Raw genomic sequence first — 24,543 nt, 5'->3', positions numbered from 1 at the left:
CAATCGATATGCTGACTGCTCCACACGGGGAGTAGTCTATTTGATGCAATGTCAATGCTCTGCTTTCTATGTAGGCAAAACCATCCGCGAACTAGGTCAAAGAATAGGGGACCATCTCTATTGCTCAGAGGGTGGCAAGATACTCACTCCTGTAACACGTCACATTGGCCTTAAACATAGATACAATAACACATGTATATCCTTTAGAGTTTTAGAAATCATTCCCCCAGACCCCAGAGGGGGTAACTGGGATCGTCGCATTCTCCAACGAGAAACACTTTGGATTGAGAGGCTCAATGCCCTCTCATATCCTGGTTTAAACGAGGCACATTCCTACAAGTCATTTCTATAGATATATGGTTGGTAGTTTGACTGTCTGGTCTCCTTCCTGCTACATTCTCTTCCCCTTTTTTCCCTCCCCCTTCCTAGTTCTTTCCCACTCCTTTTCCTTGTCCCCTTTCTTTTTCTTTTTCTTTTTCCCTCCCACCTCCCCCCTTTCCTCCCCCCCCCCCCTCCCCTTTTTTTCCCCCCTTTTTTCCTCCCCCTTTCTTCATCTCCTTACTTCTCTCTGTCCCCATCCTGTTCTCCCAATTGATCCATTATCCTATGACATTCATGAGCTTGATTCCCAATTTTGGAAATATCAGGCTCCACATCTGGGAAGCAGTCTATCCCAGAAGGTTATGCAACTGTCTCAAACCCCCTATTAATGTAAAGTATGCTTATGTTAATTATGTTGTTTTGTTCATTTGTTTCCCATAATAATAATATTTTTCCATATGATTTAATGTATACATGTAAAATCTTGTTATTGTATATCAATTATTTTGGTTTATGGTCACAGAGGTATAGCGCCACTTGGCATTCATCTCCCCTGAATATCCTTTGTTCAGCAATCCGGACCCATTTCCATCACCATCTATGGATCGGAGGATCCTGCTGGATGTTCCCCACGGCGGGCATGTGACGCCCGTCTGGGTACACACTTCATATGTGTCCCTGAGCCATGGTGTAGTGTCTGGGTACCGACACTGCTGACAGTCCCTGGATCTCCGGCGACTTGTCTACGTCGGCGCCGCAGACACACCCATTGGCTATGCGCAGTACGTCACATCCGGCGCATCCTGATGAGCTGGTTTGTGTACAAGCGCATTCGGAGCGTCTGCCCCGAACACAGCTATCATGTGGCCGGCTGATTACCGACCCAGCTGTGTTTGGGGTGGAGCGGTTCCTCTTATAGGCGCCATCCCCACTGAGACACTCACTCGGCTACGGGATACCGGACTGCGAGGAGCGTTAGGTAAATACAGCACATGGCTCTATTATGCTATCTTTTTTCATTGGACTCTCTGCTGTTTATCATTCCAACACTATCACTCTTTGAGATACTTGGGCTCTTGTCATTCATTTATGGGTCCTTCTTGCCGTCCTGATTTCTTTATACCCCCATCCCTTTATGCATACTATTGTCACACCTCACGTTTTCTTGCGATTATTTCACCCTCACTCTATGGTTTCATTCACTCACGTTTGGTAATGTGTGCACTTGCTCTAGAATCCTATGGTTTAATTTTGGTCTATCTCTAGCACATGGTGTCTACAGGCTACTTTCAAGCCATCGGGATGGGTCTATCCTCCTTTTCACTTTTTCTGTAATGTTCACGCTTTTGCTTGAACCAAACACTTCAACATTGCGTTTTCTCCTGTCTTCTTATGGACACAAGGTTTGTTGGTCCTGATATTGACCCCATCTTCCGTTTACCAGTCCTGGCTACTCCAGCAGCCACCCCCTAGCCCTGTCATGAGACACTACAGGGGACACACACAAGTATACCGTATTTGGTAAGTTTTCCTCCTACTATGGAGCTGACATATACAAGCATGTACGCAATTATCCCATTTTGACTATACACTTTTCATTATCCAGAATACAGTTGCTTCACATGTTGTGATTTGGACCCCTATTTGTTGTGGACTGCTCCCATGTCCGCCGGGGGGGTACTAGTCCCAGTCGTGATCCCCTAGGTCTCCAGTTGCTTTTAGAACCGGCTATACAGGTGGGTCATATGTTGGCTGGCGCTTACCTCTGTTTTTGACCTACCGTTATGAGATGTATTATGTGACATGGTTCCCAAATAAGATATGCACTGACTCTACTTTCTCTTAATGATTCTAGTAGCATTGTTTTACATACCCACGCTATCTGCCCCTGAGGAAGCGGTCACCCGCGAAACATGTCGGGCTGGGTTTGGGTTTAGACACCCAGGTCCATCACATCAGACCCACCAGTTTTACCATCTCTGGCATAGGTCTGCAGTGGACAGCGTGATCTACACCCACCCTCCGTGGATATTTGGCTTTCCCAAGCCTGTATATTGTATGTACTACCCAATTGCTCTGTATGCTGTAATATTATTAGTGTTTTATCAACACGATAATAGTTACTTTTAATGTTTTTTCGTTATTTTTGGTGCTTGTATCAATAAAATTTGTGTATTTTTACATATATGTGGATTCTTTGCTATTTGTCTTGATGACAGTATCCCTTTAAAAGTCCCCCTGGCCCATCCATTTTCTTTTTCTAAGGTCTATAGATCTCCCATCGGTGATCAGTAGATCTTCCATCAGTGATCAGTAGATCTTCCATCAGTGATCAGTAGATCTCCCATCAGTGATCAGTAGATCTCCCATCAGTGATCAGTAGATCTCCCATCAGTGATCAGTAGTCCTCAGTTGGCCATGACAATGACATCAATAGAACTCGACACACAAAGAACTGAAGCTGATGAGGCTTTGGGCTGATCATTGTATTAAAGAGGTTGTAACCCCTCTCTTGGAAGTTGTACCTATAGGTAGGCCTTTAATAAGGCTTACCTATAGGTACTGTAAATATCTCCTAAATTTGCACCATTTGGAGATAATTACTTTTAATGCCGCCGATGATGTCAGCGGCGCATGCACTCTGAAGGAATGGCCACCCGTGATGTAAACGTGCCTCCTGTCAATCAGATGGCCGGAGGACGCGATCCCGGAAGCAGGACGGCCGAACATGTCAGCCGTCCTGTCACTGAGCGGGCGGCACTGCGGGGGCTTCATTCTAAGGTAAGTATTTCATAATGAGCTAGTATGTGATGCACATTAGATCATTATGCCTTTGTCTTACAGGGGGTTTTTTTTCTTTTTCTTTTTTTTGCAGGGTTTACTTCCTCTTTAATGTTCTCTGATGTGACTCAGATGATTTTTCTTGCTTCTGTTCATATTCATTGTACCGGAAACAGTTGGAATTTAGGGACACTGTGAAAGTTCTGCTCACATTTCTGATGTTTTCTCTTCCCAGGTCTCCTGTGTATGCTGATCATATCGGTGTCATCAGGAACGGTGTATGTACAGAGCGGATCAGACATCACTGACTGTAATATGAAATGTCCTGAAGATGATATTTATGTGACTCTGGAGCTGTACAGAGAATGCAGAGGGGAGGTTAGGACACTGCTGGAAAATCACTGTTCTTATAACTTCACTAAATCTCATGACACCAGACTGCAACTGCACACAGGGAGCGGCTGCTGGAAGCTGACACATGCCAGGAAGGATGACTCCTGTGTGTATAAGATCTGGTGTCACTGTGTTCCTCGACATCTAATGTCCTCTACAGAGATCCGTGTACTGGGTAAGAGTCCATATACTGCATCACACTTCTCTCCACACTGCATTGTACTCTATGGGGGAAGAAGTGTTTATTATACAGGATGAGTGAGGATAGGAAATGAAATGAGTTCTTCCTGTGACAGGTCTCCAGTATTCCCCCCTGATATCCACTCATCTGTCCTACTCAGCATGACACTGGAGGGGTGCGGACATAGTGTTCTGGGCCCCAAAGGGTGAGAGGTATGAAATAAACAGCATACAGCGCAGTGTACAGAGTGGAGAGGTGTGGAGTATACACACTTTCCGGACACTTTATTAGTTACACCTTGCTAGTACCGGGTTGGACCCCCTTTTGCCTTCATTCTTGGTGGCATAGCTACAACAAGGTGTTGGAAACATTCCTCAGAGATTTTCCTCCATAGTGACATGATAGCATCACACAGTTGTTGCAGATTTACCGGCTGCACATCCATGATGCCAATCTCCTGTTCCACCACATCCCAAATGTGCTCTATTGGATGAGATGTGGTGAGTGTGGAGGCCATTGGAGTACAGTGACCTCATTGTCATGGTGAAGAAACCAGTGGTGAGATGATTGGAACTTTGTGACATGGTGCATTATCCTGCTGGAAGGAGCCATCAGAAGATGGGGACACTGCAGTCATAAAGGGATGGACATGGTCAGCAACAATACTCAGGTTGGCCGTGGTGTGTAAACGATGCTCAATTGGTACTAAGGGGCCCAAAGTGTGCCAAGAAAATATCCCCCACACCATTACATTATCACCACCACCACCAGCCTGACCCGTTACCCCCCTCCTCCCCCACACTATTACATCACCACCACCAGCCTGACCCGTTACCCCCCTCCTCCCCCACACCATTACACCACCAGCCTGAACCGTTACCCCCCTCCTCCCCCACACTATTACATCACCACCACCAGCCTGACCCGTTACCCCCATCCTCCCCCACACCATTACATCACCACCACCAGCCTGACCCGTTACCCCCCTCCTCCCCCACACCATTACACCACCAGCCTGAACCGTTACCCCCCTCCTCCCCCACACCATTACATCACCACCAGCCTGACCCGTTACCCCCTCCTCCCCCACATCATTACATCACCACCAACCTGACCCGTTACCCCCCTCCTCCCCCACACCATTACATCACCACCACCAGCCTTACCCGTTACCCCCCTCCTCCCCCAAACCATTACATCACCACCACCAGCCTGACCCGTTACCCCCCTCCTCCCCCACACTATTACATCACCACCACCAGCCTGACCCGTTACCCCCCTCCTCCCCCACACTATTACATCACCACCACCAGCCTGACCCGTTACCCCCCTCCTCCCCCACACCATTACATCACCACCAGCCTGACCCGTTACCCCCTCCTCCCCCACATCATTACATCACCACCAACCTGACCCGTTACCCCCCTCCTCCCCCACATCATTACATCACCACCACCAGCCTGACCCGTTACCCCCCTCCTCCCCCACACCATTACATCACCACCAGCCTGACCCGTTACCCCCTCCTCCCCCACATCATTACACCACCACCACCAGCCTGACCCGTTACCCCCTCCTCCCCCACATCATTACATCACCACCAACCTGACCCGTTACCCCCCTCCTCCCCCACATCATTACATCACCACCACCAGCCTGACCCGTTACCCCCCCTCCTCCCCCACACCATTACATCACCACCAGCCTGACCCGTTACCCCCTCCTCCCCCACATCATTACACCACCACCACCAGCCTGACCCGTTACCCCCTCCTCCCCCACATCATTACATCACCACCACCAGCCTGACCCATTACCCCCCTCCTCCCCCACACCATTACATCACCACCAACCTGACCCGTTACCCCCCTCCTCCCCCACATCATTACATCACCACCACCAGCCTGACCCGTTACCCCCCCTCCTCCCCCACACCATTACATCACCACCAGCCTGACCCGTTACCCCCTCCTCCCCCACATCATTACACCACCACTACCAGCCTGACCCGTTACCCCCTCCTCCCCCACATCATTACACCACCACTACCAGCCTGACCCGTTACCCCCTCCTCCCCCACATCATTACATCACCACCACCAGCCTGACGCATTACCCCCCTCCTCCCCCACACCATTACATCACCACCAGCCTGACCCGTTACCCCCTCCTCCCCCACATCATTACACCACCACCACCAGCCTGACCCGTTACCCCCTCCTCCCCCACATCATTACATCACCACCACCACCACCAGCCTGACCTGTTACCCCCCTCCTCCCCCACACTATTACATCACCACCACCAGCCTAAACCGTTACCCCCCCTCCTCCCCCACACCATTACATCACCACCAACCTGACCCGTTACCCCCCTCCTCCCCCACATCATTACATCACCACCACCAACCTGACCCGTTACCCCCCTCCTCCCCCACATCATTACATCACCACCACCAGCCTGACCCATTACCCCCCTCCTCCCCCACACTATTACATCACCACCACCAGCCTGACCCATTACCCCCCTCCTCCCCCACACTATTACATCACCACCACCAGCCTAAACCGTTACCCCCCCTCCTCCCCCACACCATTACATCACCACCAACCTGACCCGTTACCCCCCTCCTCCCCCACACCATTACATCACAACCAGCCTGACCCGTTACCCCCCTCCTCCCCCACATCATTACACCACCACCACCAGCCTGACCCGTTACCCCCTCCTCCCCCACATCATTACATCACCACCACCAGCCTGACCCATTACCCCCCTCCTCCCCCACACCATTACATCACCACCAGCCTGACCCATTACCCCCTCCTCCCCCACATCATTACACCACCACCAGCCTGACCCGTTACCCCCTCCTCCCCCACACCATTACATCACCACCAACCTGACCCGTTACCCCCCTCCTCCCCCACATCATTACATCACCACCACCAGCCTGACCCGTTACCCCCTCCTCCCCCACATCATTACATCACCACCACCAGCCTGACCCGTTACCCCCCTCCTCCCCCACACCATTACATCACCACCAGCCTGACCCGTTACCCCCTCCTCCCCCACATCATTACATCACCACCACCACCAGCCTGACCCGTTACCCCCTCCTCCCCAACACCATTACATCACCACCAGCCTGACCCGTTACCCCCTCCTCCCCCACATCATTACACCACCACCACCACCAGCCTGACCCGTTACCCCCTCCTCCCCCACATCATTACACCACCACCAGCCTGACCCGTTACCCCCTCCTCCCCCACATCATTACACCACCACCACCAGCCTGACCCGTTACCCCCTCCTCCCCCACACTATTACATCACCACCACCAGCCTAAACCGTTACCCCCCCCTCCTCCCCCACACCATTACATCACCACCACCAGCCTGACCCATTACCCCCTTCTCCCCCACATCATTACACCACCACCACCAGCCTGACACGTTGATACCAAGCAGGATGGATCCATGCTTTCATGTTCAGACTCATCAGACCAGGCAAATTTTTTCCAAACTTCTATTGTCCAATTTTGGTGTGGAGGGCACTCATCTAGGCAGAGAAAGATACAGCCTATCTGACATCCCCCCTCCAAGTGGTACATTTTATGCCCCAATAGGCCCCCACAGAGCAGCCCGAATCCTCCTCTTCTCAGGTCCCACATTGGCGCTCCTGGCTCCTCCCTCCTGCCGGGTGCCCCCACAGCAAGCAGCTTGCTCTAGGGGCACCCAAGCAGGCACACCCCGAGGCATGGCTCCGTGTGTCCATTCACACACAGAGCCGTGGCTCGCACCCTCCCCTTCTGTCTCCTGATTGGCTCACTGGCTGTGATTGACGGCAGCGGGAGCCATTGGCTCCCACTGCTGCCAAAAGCCAATCAGGTGTGTGAGTCCCCGGAAATGTAAGGCTCTCGTGAGCATCACTGGATCGAGAGGGGGCTCAGGTAAGAGGAGGGACTGGGGGGCTGTTGCATACAGAAGGTTTTTTATATTTATGCATAGAATCCATTAGGGTAAATAAAAAAAAAAATTGTGCCTTTACAAACACTGTAATCTTTTCAGAAGTGCAGTGTCCTTGTCTTTTACTGTAAGCTGAACAGAAGTCACTGGCAACTTATTTTTTGTCTGTAAACTTCCAATCCCATAATTCCCATGTAATGGAGGGGGGAGCCTGAAAAAAAGAAAATGAATGCAGCTCCCACATCTAACGATTAAATTACAGATGCACTTTAACTTTAGGATCAGTGTGTGTGTGTACAAGAGCTAGCACTCTATTCCATGTATCTGGGCTCTGTGTTGGTGACCTATGACTGATGGTGACTGTCCTCCTCCAGATCCGGTTCTCATCTCCAACATCACCAATAATGGCAGCCGGCTGGGTGAGGAGATGGCTGTGAGCGTCCAGTTCTCTGGAGAAGAGAGCGCTGTGACCTGGGAGGTGGACGGGGAGCCTGAAAGATACTGGCTGATAGATGACAATAGGACGCTGATTATCCCCAGTGTGCAGAGAGACGACGCAGAGAGGAGATTCCGGGTCAGGATCACAAACCCGCTCAGTGAGGAGATCCGGGAATACCGGCTGATCAATGATATGATGTTCATCAGAATGCTGGAAGCAGAAGGTATTGGTGACTATGGGGGGTCATGTTATATTCCATGTATCGGGGTGTTATAGATTGGGGTCATCCTGTCTCCTCTTCTCTGGGGGGTCATAGTGGGAGTGTGACACAGAATAGTAACATTGTGTCATGTTGTCTCTTCTCTGCTCTCCTATTGGAGGATTATACAGGTGAGATGTCACATGACCACTGACCATACAGACTGATACATTGTATATTTATTAAATATGTATGTAAGAATGTTATACATTGTATTTACATTACTTTTATATTCTAACAGATTTGGATTCACATAGAGGAAGGGCGGGTCTCATTGTTGTTGCGCTGGAAGTGGCAGTGATGATTTCCATTATATTTTTGGTGAGTGATATTCCCTCTCTCTCTGTATTACACTGATAATTATACAAAAACAGATGTCTACAAATTTATATTATAGTAATTATAACATAGAGAAGGTTACATTCATGGCTAATTGGTTGTCTCTCTGGACTGGCAAATCCAATGATTTCATTTGGACACTGTGCTGCCCCTCTGCTTGGATTCTGCCACACATTCACCCATAGGCATGCACAGTGGGTGTGCCAGGGCACACCCTAATCAATCTGTGAGGTGTTGTTGCCCCCCCCCAACTGCACTGCTGCTGACTTCCCTCCTCTCCTCTCCCTCCGGCTGCTGCGGGGGCTGTTTCAGAATGGAGAGTAGGGGAAGGGGCTAAACAAGAGGTCATTTACCAGTCCATTCCATTTTTAAATGAACACATTCAACCACTGTGTTCAATCAAAACAGAAGCATAGTAAACTGGTTTACTATGCTTCAGTTTGTGTATGACCAGGAAGCCGCTCAGCACAGAACACTTCCCATTAATTCACTGTCCAGGCTGCAGAGAAAGGCATGTGTGTTTGAGCTTTGGGGTGCACACCTATGCATTCACCCAATAACTTCATTTATATTCACCCTTCACAACATTTTCCAGCCAACTCAGAATAACCCGGGGAAATCTGCCAGCAAATGAATGATGACTAATCTGGGCTGGTGAATGATCCTGGATCCTTCCATTATAAACAGTCCTTACTACATTCAGTGTCAGCTCACAGCCAGCAGGGGGCGATAGTGAGAAACCAACATTTCCCATTGGACGAGTCTCTCTTGAAGGGTCCTGTGTGCTGGAGAATCCTGACAGAGGATGTGCTTTATGAATCCAGTGAAGAAATAGTGAATATTTGGTGAATCTGACATTTGATGCTTTATATTCAGACTCTGAGTAACCTAGAATCAGCTTTTCAGTGCTGGATCTGCTAGTGAATGCGCTCATCATCCAACTCATCCAGGATTCTATCACAGACACTCTCACATTCTGCTGTAGAATACCCAGGCACAATTTTACTGATCCCTCAATGATTATAAGACGGGAGATCTGAGTTAGTGAAGTGGGTCACACCTGAGCAGCATTCCTGGGGATTTCGTGATTTCTAAGTATTTGGGGGGGGGGGGGGGCAGGGGAGGGCTGGCAGCCTTAGGCCTAGGGGGCAAGTCCAGTCAAGTGGCCCATTGAACCATCGAATCAGCTCACCATTCATGCCCACCTGGTTTTATAATGGATATTGATGTTATGAAGCAAGACAAACATGATGCAATGTGGTAACATAATTAGATGTTGATAGCAACAAAGGAGGTTTACCAAAAAAATATATGACATTACGCCAGGGCCTAGGAAGCTCCTGTCAGGCAGAGATCACTATGCCTGACAGGGAAGTGACTGTGTTAGTATTGTGCCGACTGGGTGCAGTAGCGTACTCTACACACTCATACTGCTCTGCTGCAGCTCTGCAAATATAACATTGTGTAGCGGCGATCAGCAGCTGTACTCTGTCTGGCAAGGGGAGAGAGAGACCCAAAGCGCCGATCTAAGTGTAGCAGTTTAAAACCTTTAATGTAGGATAAAAGCAATATAACTCACTAGAGTGAAGTGGTAACAAGCGTCAAGTTTGATGTGGAGGTCCTGGGCATTTCACATCCAGGGGGTTCCTTGGAGTCCTTAGCGGAGCCGGTCCTGGTGCAGGGGAGCGGCGGTCTCCTGTGGGGGACAGGAGACAGTCCTGGACTGTAGCTGCAGTGGGTTGCTGTTCCGCGTGTGGATGGGCCCTCCACACGTGGAACAGCAACCCACTGCAGCTACGGACCAGGACTGCCTCCTGTCCCCCACAGGAGACAGCCGCTCCCCTGCACCAGGACCGGCTCCGCTAAGGACTCCAAGGGACCTCCTGGATGTGAAATGCCCAGGACCTCCACATATAACTTGATGCCTGTTACCCCTTCACTCCCGCATGTTTTACATGCATGGCGGCCATTTTCTTGTAGCCTCCATAGGCTTACATAGAGCGCCCTGGCAGCATCACTTCCTCTTTCCAGGAACACCGATCGAGGCAGCAGCAGCGGCGAGGGTCTCCTCAGGTTTTACCCTTCTGTTCTTGCTATCCATTGCCTGTGTTCAGTTTTGCATATTCCCTGTGGGGGTCTTATTGTGCTTGAGTGTGGTGCGGTGGGCTGCGCTTGCCGCGCTTGCTTAAAAGGGGCAGTTAACCCTTTGTTGTCTGGCATTACAGGGGCAATGGATTCTCAGGAGGGAAAATTTCCTACAGCCTTGGTGGAAAGCCAGGGGACCGCTGTCTCCCCCCCAGGGGGGGATTTGGCCACTATTGTGGCTGGCCTTGCTGCTCAGGTGCAGATGCTGGTGGCTGCTCAATCTACTAAAAGGCCCAGAGTTGCTCTTTCCTCTGATTCTGAGGGTGAAGGTGATAGGGCTGTTATGGCGGGGGCCTCCTTATCGGGGTCCCGCTCCTCTCTTGATCTAATAGGGTCTGAGGTGGAGGCTGAAGTTGAGGGGGTTGATAATTCTCCCCCTGGCTCGCCTGAAGAGCTTGCAATCATGGATGAGTTGATTGCTTCCATAAAGCAAACGCTGCGTTTGCAGGATGAGGTGTGTCCCCCCGCCCCCTCTCTGCTTATGGGGCGCAGAGAAAACGCAGGACGCCGCAGGTTTTTCCCTGCAATGATGATTTTCAGCGCGCTATTAAGGAACAATGGCGCAATCTACGCAAACCTTTTGCTGTACCAAGTAGATTCAAGCTGCGTTATCCTTTTTCACCTTCCACTGATGAAAGGTGGTGTGTGCCACCCCCAGTGGATCACGCAATTGCGGTTTTAAACAAAGCCACTGCGATTCCTGCAGAGGATTCCCCTGTGTTCCGTGACGCCACGGATAGGAGACTGGAGTCTCTTACCCGTCATACTTATTCTGTTACGGGTTCTATGCTTAAGGCTCTGTTTGCTTCTCTCATGGCGGCCCAGGCGATCGCAAGTTGGACGCAGATGCTTAGGCGCGTCCTAGTGGCCGATTCGGCCTCACCGGCGACCCTGGATATGGTGGATCAAATCCACCAGGGTGTCATGTATCTGTGTGATGCGGACCTGGACCTGGTTCCGTTGGCTGCACGTGTGCACAGTGTGGCGGTGTTGTCTCGCCGCCTGATTTGGTTAAAATGTTGGTCGGTGGACCAGTCTTCACGTAAGACCTTAGCCAATCTACCTTATGATGGGTCTCGCCTTTTTGGGGAGTCCCTGGATGTGTTGATTAAGGGGATCACCGGGGGTAAGAGCACTCTCTTGCCCCATTTCCCCAAAGCTAAGGGGGCTTCTGGGAAGAAGCATGCTAATTTTCGGCCCCCTCAGGGGTCCTTTCGTGCCTTTCGGCCGCACTACAAGGGCAAGCCGTTCAAAGGTCAAGGCTCTCAGAAGAAGCCCTGGTCTGGTAAACAGAAGTCCGGCCAATCCGGATCTGCAGCCCATAACAGTGCGGCCTGAAGGGGCGCCCTCACCCAGTTTTGGGGTGGGGGGACGCTTGCTCGGTTTTCTTCAGCCCTGGTTGGCCCGTGTGCGGGACAGATGGGTTCAGGAAATCATTCGATCTGGTTACAAGATCGAGTTTCTCTCTCGGCCGGAGAGCAGATTTTTTCCCTCAAATCTTCAACTGTCTCCAGAGCGTTTGCGGGACCTGCACCTAGCGGTGCGGGACCTGAGGGCTCAGGGAGGGGTGGTTCCGGTGCCTCATCGGGACAGATTTCGGGGGTTTTATTCCAATCTGTTCACCGTGCCCAGGAAGGAGGGCAAGGTTCGTCCAATTCTGGACTTGAAGGCTCTGAACCGCTCTGTGCGGGTTCGCAAGTTCCGCATGGAATCCCTGCGGTCGGTGGTGGCTGCCCTGGTTCCGGGGGAATTCATGGCCTCCATCGATTTGAAGGATGCGTACCTTCACATCCCCATTTTCGAAGGTCACCAGAGGTACCTTCGATTCGCCATTGCGGAGGATCACTACCAGTTCGTGGCGTTGCCTTTTGGTCTCGCCTCGGCTCCGCGGGTCTTCACCAAGGTGCTTGCACCGGTTCTGGCATTGTTGAGGGACCAGGGCATTTCTGTCCTGGGGTATCTAGACGACATCCTGGTTCGGTCTGCGACCAGCCAGGGTCTGGAGGAGGACCTGTCTGTCACGATGCACACTCTACAGGAGTTTGGTTGGACGATAAATTTTCCAAAGTCGACGCTGAGTCCGTCGGTTCGTCTTCCCTACCTGGGAATGATTCTGGACTCGGTACAAGCGAAGGTCTTCCTGCCGGAAGACAAACTCAGAACTCTTCAGGAGGAAGTCAGGTCCCTCAGGGACGTTCCGCACTCGTCTTTAAGGACGTGCATGAGATGTCTGGGATTGATGGTCTCGGCCTTCGAGGCGATTCCCTTCGCCCAGTTTCACACGCGGGGTCTCCAAGCGGAGATCCTGTCCAAGTGGGACGGGCGACCTCAATCTCTGGATCTTCAGATCTCGTTGAGTCATCGCACCAGAAGAGACCTTCTGTGGTGGCTCCAGTCCCCGCTGGTGTCCGGGGGCAAGTCGTTTCGTCCTATCTCGTGGACGGTGATCACCACGGATGCCAGCCTGTCGGGCTGGGGTGGTGTTCTGGGCGTTCTGTCTGCCCAGGGGACTTGGTCGGAGGGAGAGTCTTCCCATCCGATCAACATTCTGGAATTACGTGCGATAAATCTCTGTCTTCATCGCTGGACGGACCGGCTGCAGGGCTGCCCGGTTCGGGTGCAGACGGACAATGCCACGGCGGTGGCCTACATCAACCACCAAGGGGGCACCAGGAGTGCCCGGGCGGCTCGAGAAGTGGCCGACATTCTGTCTTGGGCCGAGACTCATGTCCCGGCGATAACGGCAGTTCACATTCCGGGGGTGGAGAACTGGCAGGTGGACTATCTGAGTCGCCAGACCCTGGATCAGGGGGAATGGTCTCTTCACCCGGCTGTCTTCCAGATGTTGTGCGCGAAGTGGGGTCTTCCAGATGTGGACCTGTTCGCGTCTCGTCTCAACAACAAGGTGAGAAGGTTCGTGGCAAGGACGCGCGACCCTCGGGCAGACGCGTCGGACGCGTTAGTGGCCCCGTGGCATCAGTACAGGCTGATGTACGCGTTCCCACCGATTCAGTTGCTGTCCAGGTTCCTTCGCAGGTTACTCTCGGAACGCAGCATGGTGATTCTTGTGACACCGGACTGGCCTCGCCGGTCCTGGTACGCAGACCTCGTGAATCTGGCGGTCGACGCCCCTTGGCGTCTACCTCTTCGAGACGATCTACTGTCTCAGGGACCGATTTACCATCCTGCTTTACAGTCGCTGGCTTTGACGGCCTGGCTGTTGAGACAGAGGTCCTGAAGGAGAAGGGTCTCTCTCCAGAGGTCGTTCATACTTTGATCAACGCGAGGAAGTCTTCCTCGGGGAAGGTTTATTACCGTACTTGGAAGGCCTATTTTGCCTGGTGTGAGTCCAGGGGGTTTTCACCCCGCACGTACTCGGTTTCCTGTGTGCTGTCTTTTCTTCAGACGGGTGTTGATCAGCGTTTGGCGCTGGCTACGATAAAGGGTCAGGTGTCTGCGCTGGCCGTTCTGTTTCAACGTCCCGTGGCTTCCAGCTCCTTGGTTGGCACTTTTATTCAGGGTGTGCGGCATCTGGTTCCTCCTAGGAGGGATCCTTTGCCCCCTTGGGACTTGAATCTCGTTCTATCTGTGTTACAACGTGCTCCTTTTGAACAGATCAGGGAGATCTCGTTGTCTATGTTGTCCAAAAAGGTCGCCTTTTTGGTGGCGATCACTTCGGCTCGCAGAGTGTCGGAGCTGGCGGCTTTGTCCTGCAAGTCTCCGTACCTGGTTATTCATTTGGATAAGGTGGTCTTGCGACCTAATCCTTCTTTTCTTCCGAAACGAGTTTCGGAATTCCATCTTAATGAGGATATTGTCTTGCCTTCGCTGTGCGCGAAGCCTAAACATCCAAAGGAGGTGAGATTGCATTCTCTGGATGTTGTTCGGGCGATAAGGGTTTACCTTAAATCGACTGAGTCTTTTCGTAAGACTGACTCCTTGTTTGTTCTTCCAGAGGGTCCTCGGAAGGGCATGGCGGCTTCGGCCTCTACCATCGCCAAATGGATCAGGCAGACCATTGAACAGGCCTATGCTTTGCAGGGTAAGGCTCCTCCTGTCCCTGTGAAGGCGCACTCTACTAGATCTTTGAGTACGTCTTGGGCCTGTCATCATGGGGCTTCTGTAGCCCAGGTGTGTAAGGCGGCGACCTGGTCGACCGTGCACACTTTCGCAAAATTCTACAAAGTAGATGTTCAGGCATCGGCGGATGCTTCCTTTGGCCGCAAGGTTCTTAGTGCGGCTGTTCCATAGGGTCCCTTGTTGGGGACTCCTGGCTGTTGGGATAGTTTTTTGTATCCCCTGGTTTTTTGTCTTTTCCTGGGTTGTTGCTCCTGTTGAGCACTTGTTTTTTACTGTTGCCCAGCTGGTTTCCTTCCTTTGGTAAGGTTCCTTTCTTTGATGCGGAGACTGCGTTGCCTTTTCGGCGCGGATGCGTTTCCCACCCCTCATGTTTGCACTGCTTTGGGACGTCCCCATATGTGACGAATATGAAGAGGCGGCGACTGTCGGAGGACGTAAGAGAAAACGGAATTTTTGTAAAATCTTACCTGTAAAATTCCTTTCTCTGAGTCCTCCGACAGTCGCCGCCCCCGCCCCTCTTTTGGGGTTTGGTTGTATACTCTACTGCTATTCCACTAAAACTGAGATATGGTTGCAGGAAGTAGGAGGGTATTGACCGAGGGGACCACCCCTTGAGGGTGGGATATGTTAAAAGCTTTATTGTTAACATATTCTGTTGCCTAGCTACTCCTTCGGAGCAAAGTCTAATACCCCATATGTGACGAATATGAAGAGGCGGCGACTGTCGGAGGACTCAGAGAAAGGAATTTTACTGGTAAGATTTTACAAAAATTCCGTTTTTTGCTATTTCTTACTCAGTGTCTGGCCCCTACATTAATCCAGTCCTTAGTGCGGCCTTTTTACCCAGAATCAGAGCGGCCCGGGGGGCAATTGCCACCCTGCCCCCCTTCCCAGTCCTCCCCTGGGGGGGGGGCATTTTACAAGCTTTGCACATGTATCAAGCTTCAGGCGTTTTATTTCCTGGGCTGGCTAAGGGGAGGAGAGCAGTTATAGAGGAAGAGTTTTTGGGTGCAATGATACATTTAAACACACATTTTTCATGTTTACAGGTGCACACATTGAAGTCTATGGAGGCAAAAACTGCCTGGATATACTAAAAAAACTTTTTTGAACGTATGGCCACCAAGTGTAAAAGTGTGACCAGGTGCCACTATACATAATGAAATTCTGCACATTGAGCATAGTTATGCATAGGGAAACAAGCTGTGAATGGGGCTTACATCCTTCACCATGCTTCACAGTTGGGATGAATTCCAATATTCATCTTTAAACAAAATGCTGGGGTAATGTATCTATTAAATCTAACACCTACATATCTCTAACCCAAGGGCTCTGGAGGATGCCCCCTCCTATAGAGAAGAACAAAAGTGCTGAATTTCATGCATTTGTGCCTGTGAAAGAATAAAAACTAAGAAAATCTTTTGATTCTTATGAGATTCAACATCTCTTCTGATAATGACTGAAGTCTCCTTTTAATCAGGAAATTTCCTCTTCAAAATAATTATTTTTTTAAAACACAGACAACCAAAGCGTTGTGATAATGGTTTATACACTCATGAGTTAGATTAGCTGGCTTTAGTTATCCTCAATTTCTTCTTTACTCCAGAGCTTCGCATAGTTCTTCTATCATGGCAAAAAATATATATATTTTTTGCTTTTGTTGTTTTTAATATTACATTTAAAAAAACTGTCAAGCGTCTGTGGTAGTGAGCCCTTGTAGATTGACATCTCGAGGTTTCCTGGGGTGCTGAGTCTAAGGCCCAGTCTTCTTCTTCATCAAGGCCCCTGATGGTGGGGATGGGCTTGAAACAAGCACGAACCAGGTCAGGGCCCCCAGGTACGCCCAGCTGAGGATATGGAGACCACTTGCATGTGCAGAATACAACAGCAGGAGACAACAGGAAATTCAGGAGACAAGCTGAGGTCAGGATGGGCATCAAACAAGCACAGATGGAGAACCAAGCCGGAATCTGTACGCGGGTTACCAATCTGGAATCCGTACACGGGTTGCCAATCTAGAATCTGTACACGGGTTGCCAATCTGGAATCTGTACACGGGTTGCCAATCTAGAATCTGTACACGGGTTGCCAATCTGGAATCTGTACACGGGGGCTGCTCTGTGCAAAAGCACTGCACAGAGCAGTTAAAGCGGAGTTCCAGCCTATACACACACTCACCTGTCCAAAGGTCCAGCGATGTGGCCGCCCAAAGCCTCGCTCTTCTCCCTCTCTGCTCTGGCACCGGGATCACTTGTGTGGGCACCCGGCTGTGACAGTTTGCGGATTCACAGCAGGGTACGCACTGCGCATGCGCGAGTTGCGCTACGCGTCGTGATTGGCCGGCAATCTTGTGGGACCTCTGACATGTCCCAGAAGATTGCAGGGAGGGAGGGGGAGAGGAGAAATTCCGCTCAGGGCGCCGCGGTGCTCCGAGCGGAAGTGGGAGCAGGTACCTGTCAAAACTAGGTACCCGCCCCCCCCCCAAAAAAAATGACATACCAAATGCGGCATGTCTGGGGGTTAGAATACCAAAAGCGGAAGTTCCACTTTTGGGTGGAACTCCGCTTTAAGTATAACCTTTCATTTTTTTTTCATTTAGGAGCATTTCATACAGAAAATTCTTGCCCAATATTTCTTCCTGCATTGGTGCCCCGTGGCTTTCTGTGATCTCCCAGTATCCTTACACTTTCTGTGGGTCATCTAGAGCAGTGGTCCTCAACTCCGGTCCTCAGGGCACACTAACAGGCCAGATTTTAGGTATTACCTTGGGGAGATGCAGACTAGAGTACTGCAATCACTGAGCAGCAAATTATATCACCTGGAATGTATTTCAGTTATCTTGCAAACCTGGCCGGTTAGTGGGCCCTGAGGACCAGGGTTGGGGACCAAGGATCTAGAGCAGGCATCACTAAATGGCGGCCCGCGGGCCAAGTCCGGACCCAATCAGTGTTCCGTCCGGCCCCGCAGCGGTCACGCCATTTAGGATCTGTTTTTTCCCTCTGCCGCCGCCGCTGCAGCTCTGTCTTTACAGAGCTGACATCGGAGGAGCAGCGCAGTGATTCACGGAGGACGGGGGCTGGTACAGTTAACTGATTGGTAGCTAGATCTGCCCTGTATTGTAGCAACCAATCAGTTACCTGGGGCAGGTCCCGCCCTCCGTGCATCCCTTTGAGCACTTCCGATGTAAGCTGCTGTGCCTCCGATGTCAGCCACGCTGCCCTGTTTAAGGTAGGACAGGGAAGAGGCATTATTAATGTAAAGGGGGAAAGAGGGGTGATATCAAAGAGGCAGAAAAGTAAAGGAGTGATACGGTATGAAGGGGGATGGGGTTCTACAAAGGGGGTGAGGATTAGAATGTGAAGGTGGGCTGGAGACTGCAGTGTGAAGGGGGGTTTTAAAAAAGAGATGAGCACAGGAATGTCTGAGGGTGCTATAAAGGGGGTGAGGACAGGAATGTTAATAGGGGGCTGGGGACTGCAGTGTGAAGGAGGGGCACAATAAAATGGGGGAGGACAGTTATGTGAAGGGGGTGCTATGAAGGGGATGAGGACAGTTATATGAAGGGGGTGCTATGAAGGGGGGGGGAGGACAGTTATGTGAAGGGGGTGCGATGAAGGAGGTGAGGACAGTTATGTAAAGGGGGTGCTATAAAGGGGGAGGACAGTTATGTGAAGGGGGTGCTATGGAGGGGGTGAGGACAGTTATGTGAAGGGGGTGCTATAAAGGGGGGGACAGTTATGTGAAGGGGGTGCTATGAAGGGGGTGAGGACAGTTATGTGAAGGGGGGTGCTATAAAGGGGGGGAGGAAAGTTATGTGAAGGGGGTGCTATGAAGGGGGTGAGGACAGTTATGCGAAGGGGGGTGCTATAAAGGGGGGAGGATGATTATGTGAAGGGGGTGCTATAAAGGGGGGAGGAATGTTATGTGAAGGGGGGTGCTATAAAGAGGATGAGGACAGGAATGTGAAGGGGGGCTGGGGACTGCAATGTGAAGGAGGGGTACTATAAAGGGGGCGAGAACAGGAATGTGAAGGGTGGGTGATATGAAAGGGGCTTAGAATTGCAATTTAAAGTAGGGGGTGATATAAAGGGGGGCCACTGACAAAAATGTGAAGGGCTGAGGACTGTAATGTGAAGGGGGGATGATGTACAGGGGGACTGAGAACACTGATGTAATAAAAAGGATTGTGATGTGAAGGATTGTGGACTAGGTTCACATTGTTGCGTAACGCGTGTAGGCGGCCCATTTATTTCAGTGGGCTGCCTTGTAAGCAGAAACGCAAAAAAATTAAGTCACTGACCTTTTTTTTCTTTTTAATTGCGCCGTACCAAGCTACATGGTACTGTGGCATCATGTGATGTGGCACTCGTAAAGACGCGCCATGTTTGCGCATTGTGCAGAGGTTCTTGAGAGCCAAACATATGATTCGGACCTCGGTTGGAAGAAAATTTTACCTACTGGACCTTCATGAATTTTAATTCATTACCCCTGATCTAGAGTATATGGGGTCAGGATAACATCCCTGTTTATATATGAAGATTATACTTACAGGGACAGTAAGTGTATGAATAGGGGCTGAATACTGTGTAAAAAGTGAAGTCATACAATGGAGTGTATGGAGGTGATCAGGGATAGTGAGGACCTCAAGAATATTTTGGAGGGCCACCAACTGGCTTCTTATGCAGTAAACACCCCGGCAGTCACATGACTGGGGAAGTCAGTGAAAGGACAAGGTATGCCTGCTATAAATCCTGTGTAAACTGTAAGGATATTATGTGCTGTCACCTGACCTTTTAACCAATTTTATATTCACAGATCCATTCCAGGAGAAAAAAGAGAGCCAGACAAACCAAGTATCTGGATAAGAATGTATCTTTGCACACACTAGAGGATGTAGCTGTACCTATTATGGACAATGGCGCTGTGCACACTATGGGCAATGGAGCTACGTATACGATGGGCAATGGAGATGTGCCAACTATGGAGAACGGAACGGTGTACACTATGGAAAATGGACCTGTGCCCAATATGGAGAATGGAGCTGTGCCCATTATGGGGAATGGAGCTGTGCCCACTATGGGGAATGGAGCTGTTCCCAATATGGGGAATGGAGGTGTGCCCATTATGGAGAATGGAGCTGTGCCCATTATGGAGAATGGAGCTGTGCCCATTATGGAGAATGGAGCTGTGCCCATTATGGAGAATGGAGCTGTGCCCATTATGGGGAATGGAGCTGTGCCCACTATGGGAAATGGCACTGTGCCTCCCATGGGGAATGGAGCCATGCCCAAGAATGAGGCTATGCACACTATTGAGAATAAAGCTGTGTACGTTATAGAGCAGGGGTAGGCAACATTTGAAGGCTGGAAGCCTACCTGAATAACAACGAAGCAATCAAAAATGTTCAGGGAGTAGCAACCCTTTCTTTTAAAAAAAAAGTTGATTGCCACTCAAGTAACAAGTTAGGGTGACCTGAACAAAGCTTCATGTAGAGGGGTTATTACTATGTAGGGCAGTGGTTGGTATGGCACAGTACAGATGTAAGCAGGGCAGTAAACAGGGGTCAGCAGAGAAGAGAACAAGGAAAAGCAAAGGAAAGAGATCAGGGGTCAGCCAGGAAATGGACAGGGGTTCAGAAGTACAATGGACAGGGGAACAGTAGAGTAGAGTACAGGGGTTAAGCAGGATAGAGGACAGAGATCCTCAGGGCAGTGTACAGGAGTCAGTAGGGCAGAGGACAGGGATCAGCAGGGCTGAGTGTGGGAGATCAGAAGGGCAGAGGATGGTAGGTCGGCAGGGTTAGAGAATGGGAGGAAAGCAGGGCATTATATCATGGGTCAGCAGGGTAGTGTACAGGGGGGTCCGCAGGGTAGTGTACAGGGGGGTCAGCAGGGTAGTGTACAGGGGGGTCAGCAGGGTAGTGTACAGGGGGGTCAGCAGGGTGGAGGACACGGGGTCAGCAGGGTGGAGGACACGGGGTCAGCAGAGTGGAGGACACGGGGTCAGCAGAGTGGAGGACACGGGGTCAGCAGAGTGGAGGACACGGGGTCAGCAGAGTGGAGGACAAGGGGTCAGCAGGGTGGAGTACAAGGGGTACAGCAGAGTGGAGGACAAGGGGTACAGCAGAGCAGTGTACAGTGGGTCAGTAGGGGTGGAGGACAGGGGTCTGCAAAGCAGAGGACAGGCTTCAGCAAGGAAGAGGACAGGGGTCAGCTGGGCAGAGAACTTGGAACAGCAAAGGAAAGGAGTCAAAAGGGCAGTGGACCGGGAGTCTGTAGGGTGGAGGACAGGGGTCAGTAGGGCAGAGAGCAGAAGTCAGCAGGACAGAGGATAGGAGTCAGCCCAGAACACATGACCAATCCTGATTGTACTCGTAGCAGAATATTAGCTTTCCAAGCTGTCATCAGCTATATAAGGGTAGGGGCATGGATGATGGTAACATCACTGACCAAATATGGCGGGTGATAAAAATTAGTCAGTGATGTCACTGCTATCCCCACCCCTTTGCTTATATAGCTGATAGCTAATTGGACAATTTCTCCATCTTTCCCTGCCCCACAGTGTGTAAAGAGGCGGGGCATGGAGTATGAAGGTGGGTGGAGCCTGCATTCCATCTGTTTATCTTCATCTTCAAGTGTTACTCTCAGCCTGAGTTCTGGTGTGCAGGGGATGAACACAAATGTTTTATTACACTCGTTTTACATGTAAAAATAAATCTAAGGAGCTTGTTATAAAGATTTTTTTGCTCTCCATGTCCCCATTGAGGGGCCCTATTTATTCCTCTCTTGGTTCATTGTCAGAATATTTGATGACAAAAATTGTATGTCTGTAGGTGTTGGATGACAGATATTGCAGTCCACATATAGTTCTGTACTTCTCCTTCTACAAGGTATATGGAGGGCCAGGACTGTGCTGGAAGCTGCTATTTACATACAATATATTATTAAAAGTATTGGGATGCCTCCCTTTACACGCACATGAACTTTAACCACTTTAGCCCCGGAGGATTTGGCTGCTCAATGACCAGGCCCTATTTTGCGATTCTGCACTGCGTTATTTTAACGGACAATTGCGCGGTCGTGCGATGCTGTACCCAAACTAAATTGACGTCCTTTTTATTCCACAAACAGAGCTTTCTTTTGATGGTATTTGATCACCTGTGGGATTTTTATTTTTGTGCTATAAATAAAAAAAGAGCGAAAATTTTGAAAAAATTACAATATTTTTCACATTCTTTTATATGAAATTTAAAAAAAATCAAAATTTTTTAACATTTTAGGCCAATTTGTTTTCTACTACATAATTTTGGTAAAAATAAGTGTATTTTGATTGGTTTGCACAAAGTTATTGCGTTTACTAACTATGGGAAAGATTTTTGTCATTTTTATTGTTTATTTTTTACTAGTAATGGCGACGATCTGCGATTTTTTTTTTTTTTTTTTTTTTTTTTTTTTCGGGACTGCGACATTGCGGCGGACAGATCGGACCCCTAACTGACATTTTTGACACTTTTGGGGGTACCAGTGGCATTACTACAGTAATCATTGCTAAAATTATGCACTGTTACTGTAAAAATGACACTGGCAGGGAAGGGGTTATCAGTATGTGTGATCAAGGGGTTGAATGTGTTCCTAGGGGCGTGATTCTAACTGATAGGGGGCGTGGCTAGTGAAGTAATCACAGAGACATGCGATCCTATATAGCAGGATCACATAGCCTCTGTGATCACTTCAGGGAGAATGACAGACAGATGTGTTTACATCAGCCGTCTGTCCTTCTCTCTCAGCTGCGGGAGATCGCGAGTGGCCGGCGGCCATCGGAGCAGCCGGTCACACGCACTGGCTCCCCAGCTAACGAGCGGGGGCGGGAGCGTGCCACCGGCGGCACGTGCTCGCCCCATAGAGTCTCCTGAGCGATCGACGCAGTATAACGTCGCTTTGCCCAACAGTGGCTGCCTGCCGCGGTAAAACTGCGGTGGGCAGTCGTTATGTGGTTAATGGCATCCCAGTCTTAGTACGTAGGGTTGAATATTGAGTTGGCGCATCCTTTGCAGCTATAACAGCTTCAACTCTTCTGGGAAGGGTGTCCACAAGGTTTAGGAGTGTGTCTATGGGAATGTTTGACCATTCTTCCAGAAACGCATTTGTGAGGTCAGGCACTGATATTAGAGAGAAGGCCTGGCTCACAGTTCCCACTCTAATTCATCCCAAAGGTATTCTATCGGGTTGAGTTCAGGACTCTGCGCAGGCCAGTCAAGTTCCTCAACCCCGAACTCTCACATCCACACTATATTGCCAAAAATATTGGACCACCATTCTATATCATTTGGTGGAGGGGATTTTGGTGTGGGGTCATTTTTTTTTTTTTTTTTTCCATTAAAGTTTTTATTTTCGTGAAAATTGAACAGTACAAGTTAAGCGTAATATAACACAATAAAAGAGAATTTTACAAAAAAAAAAAATTCGGCAGTACAGGTTAACAAGAAACAGAAGAGAAATTGGGCACACCTGAAGTGTTATCACCGACTGTCACATCCCTGGAAGGTGGTAAGGAGACCAGAGCAAAAATTAAAGGAGGGCCAGACATAACAGAGGGCACATCAAGGTATCAGTTGTTGGGCCCAAGGATCCAATTCTAAATCAATCTTTTGCTTACATAGAGGAATAAACTGTTGGTCAAACTTAGTGCAAAAGTAGCTGAATCGTGGATACCATAAGTAGCAAAGTAAGGTATCAATATAGAGTAAAACATATCATAATATAGTCAACAGTTACAAAGCTTTCAGACAAGTGATGAGATTTGGCCAGTTTAGTTTGGATGGGGCAAGGTATGTGAATCAAAATGCAGAATATTGTTGGGATCCATCCTTTACAGGAACTCCTTCATTCAGACAAGGGAAGGGATTCAGGTGTGACAGCGGGAGTAGCATATGTAGGGAAAAAGAGAGAAAAGAAAGAGAGAAAGTAAGGGGGGTGGTGAGGGGGGAAAAGCAGGGACCTCCCTCCCCCCGGGGTACAGCATCAGTATAGATCCAGAAGAACGATTTGGATTTTTAATTTACATCTTTTAGGAGGAGGACATAACCGAGTTATAGGACAAAGACTTTTTGAAGTTAGACCAGGCCTGCCATTTTGTGGCGAAACATGAGAAGGAGTCGTGAGCGACGCTAATCAATTCCTCCATTTGCTCAATATGATTCAGTCTATGAAACCATTCCTTGATGGAAGGAATCGTGGTCGATCTCCAGTGACATGGGACACACAACTTAGCTGCTGTAATCATATACATGGCCAGTGATTTCCTGTATTTGTGTCTATGTGAAGGTGTCCAATGCAGCAGATATTGCATTGGAGAGAAGTCCAAGTAAGACGAGGTAGCTTCTTTGATCAAGTCGTGGACTTTCGTCCAAAAGGGTCTGAGAGCTGAGCAGTCCCACCAGATATGTAGCATGGTTCCCTGTTCTTTATTGCATCTCCAGCAGACATTTGGGACAGTAGGACAGAACTTGTGAAGTCTATCCGGGGTTTGGTACCATCTGGTTAGGATTTTATATCCATTTTCTTGGATAGTAACGCTAATTGAGGCTTTTTGAATGGTCTGGCAAACAGCGGACCAGTCCATTTCTGTGAGAG

The 24,543-nt window shown here is 49.7% G+C and overlaps 1 protein-coding gene across 1 annotated transcript in view; it reads left to right on the top strand.

Annotated features, from left to right (window-relative positions):
- The window catches only part of LOC309543546 (uncharacterized protein), a gene marked incomplete at its 3' end in the record, with an annotated part of 70,487 nt that extends 50,227 nt beyond the window's left edge, over positions 1-20,260 (top strand). The window contains exons 2-5 of the mRNA XM_082276019.1: positions 3,338-3,670; positions 8,024-8,311; positions 8,589-8,668; positions 19,727-20,260. Of these exons, the coding sequence (XP_082132145.1) occupies positions 3,338-3,670; positions 8,024-8,311; positions 8,589-8,668; positions 19,727-20,260 (1,235 nt within the window). The remainder of the gene's footprint in view (positions 1-3,337; positions 3,671-8,023; positions 8,312-8,588; positions 8,669-19,726) is intronic.
- Positions 20,261-24,543: the final 4,283 nt, after the last annotated feature.

Source organism: Pelophylax lessonae (genome assembly GCF_965119305.1).
Source record: "Pelophylax lessonae genome assembly, contig: HAP1_SCAFFOLD_195, whole genome shotgun sequence".
Lineage (NCBI taxonomy): Eukaryota > Metazoa > Chordata > Amphibia > Anura > Ranidae > Pelophylax > Pelophylax lessonae.
The sequence above is the reverse complement of the archived record's forward strand: the minus strand, read 5'-3'. Positions and strand labels throughout refer to the sequence as shown.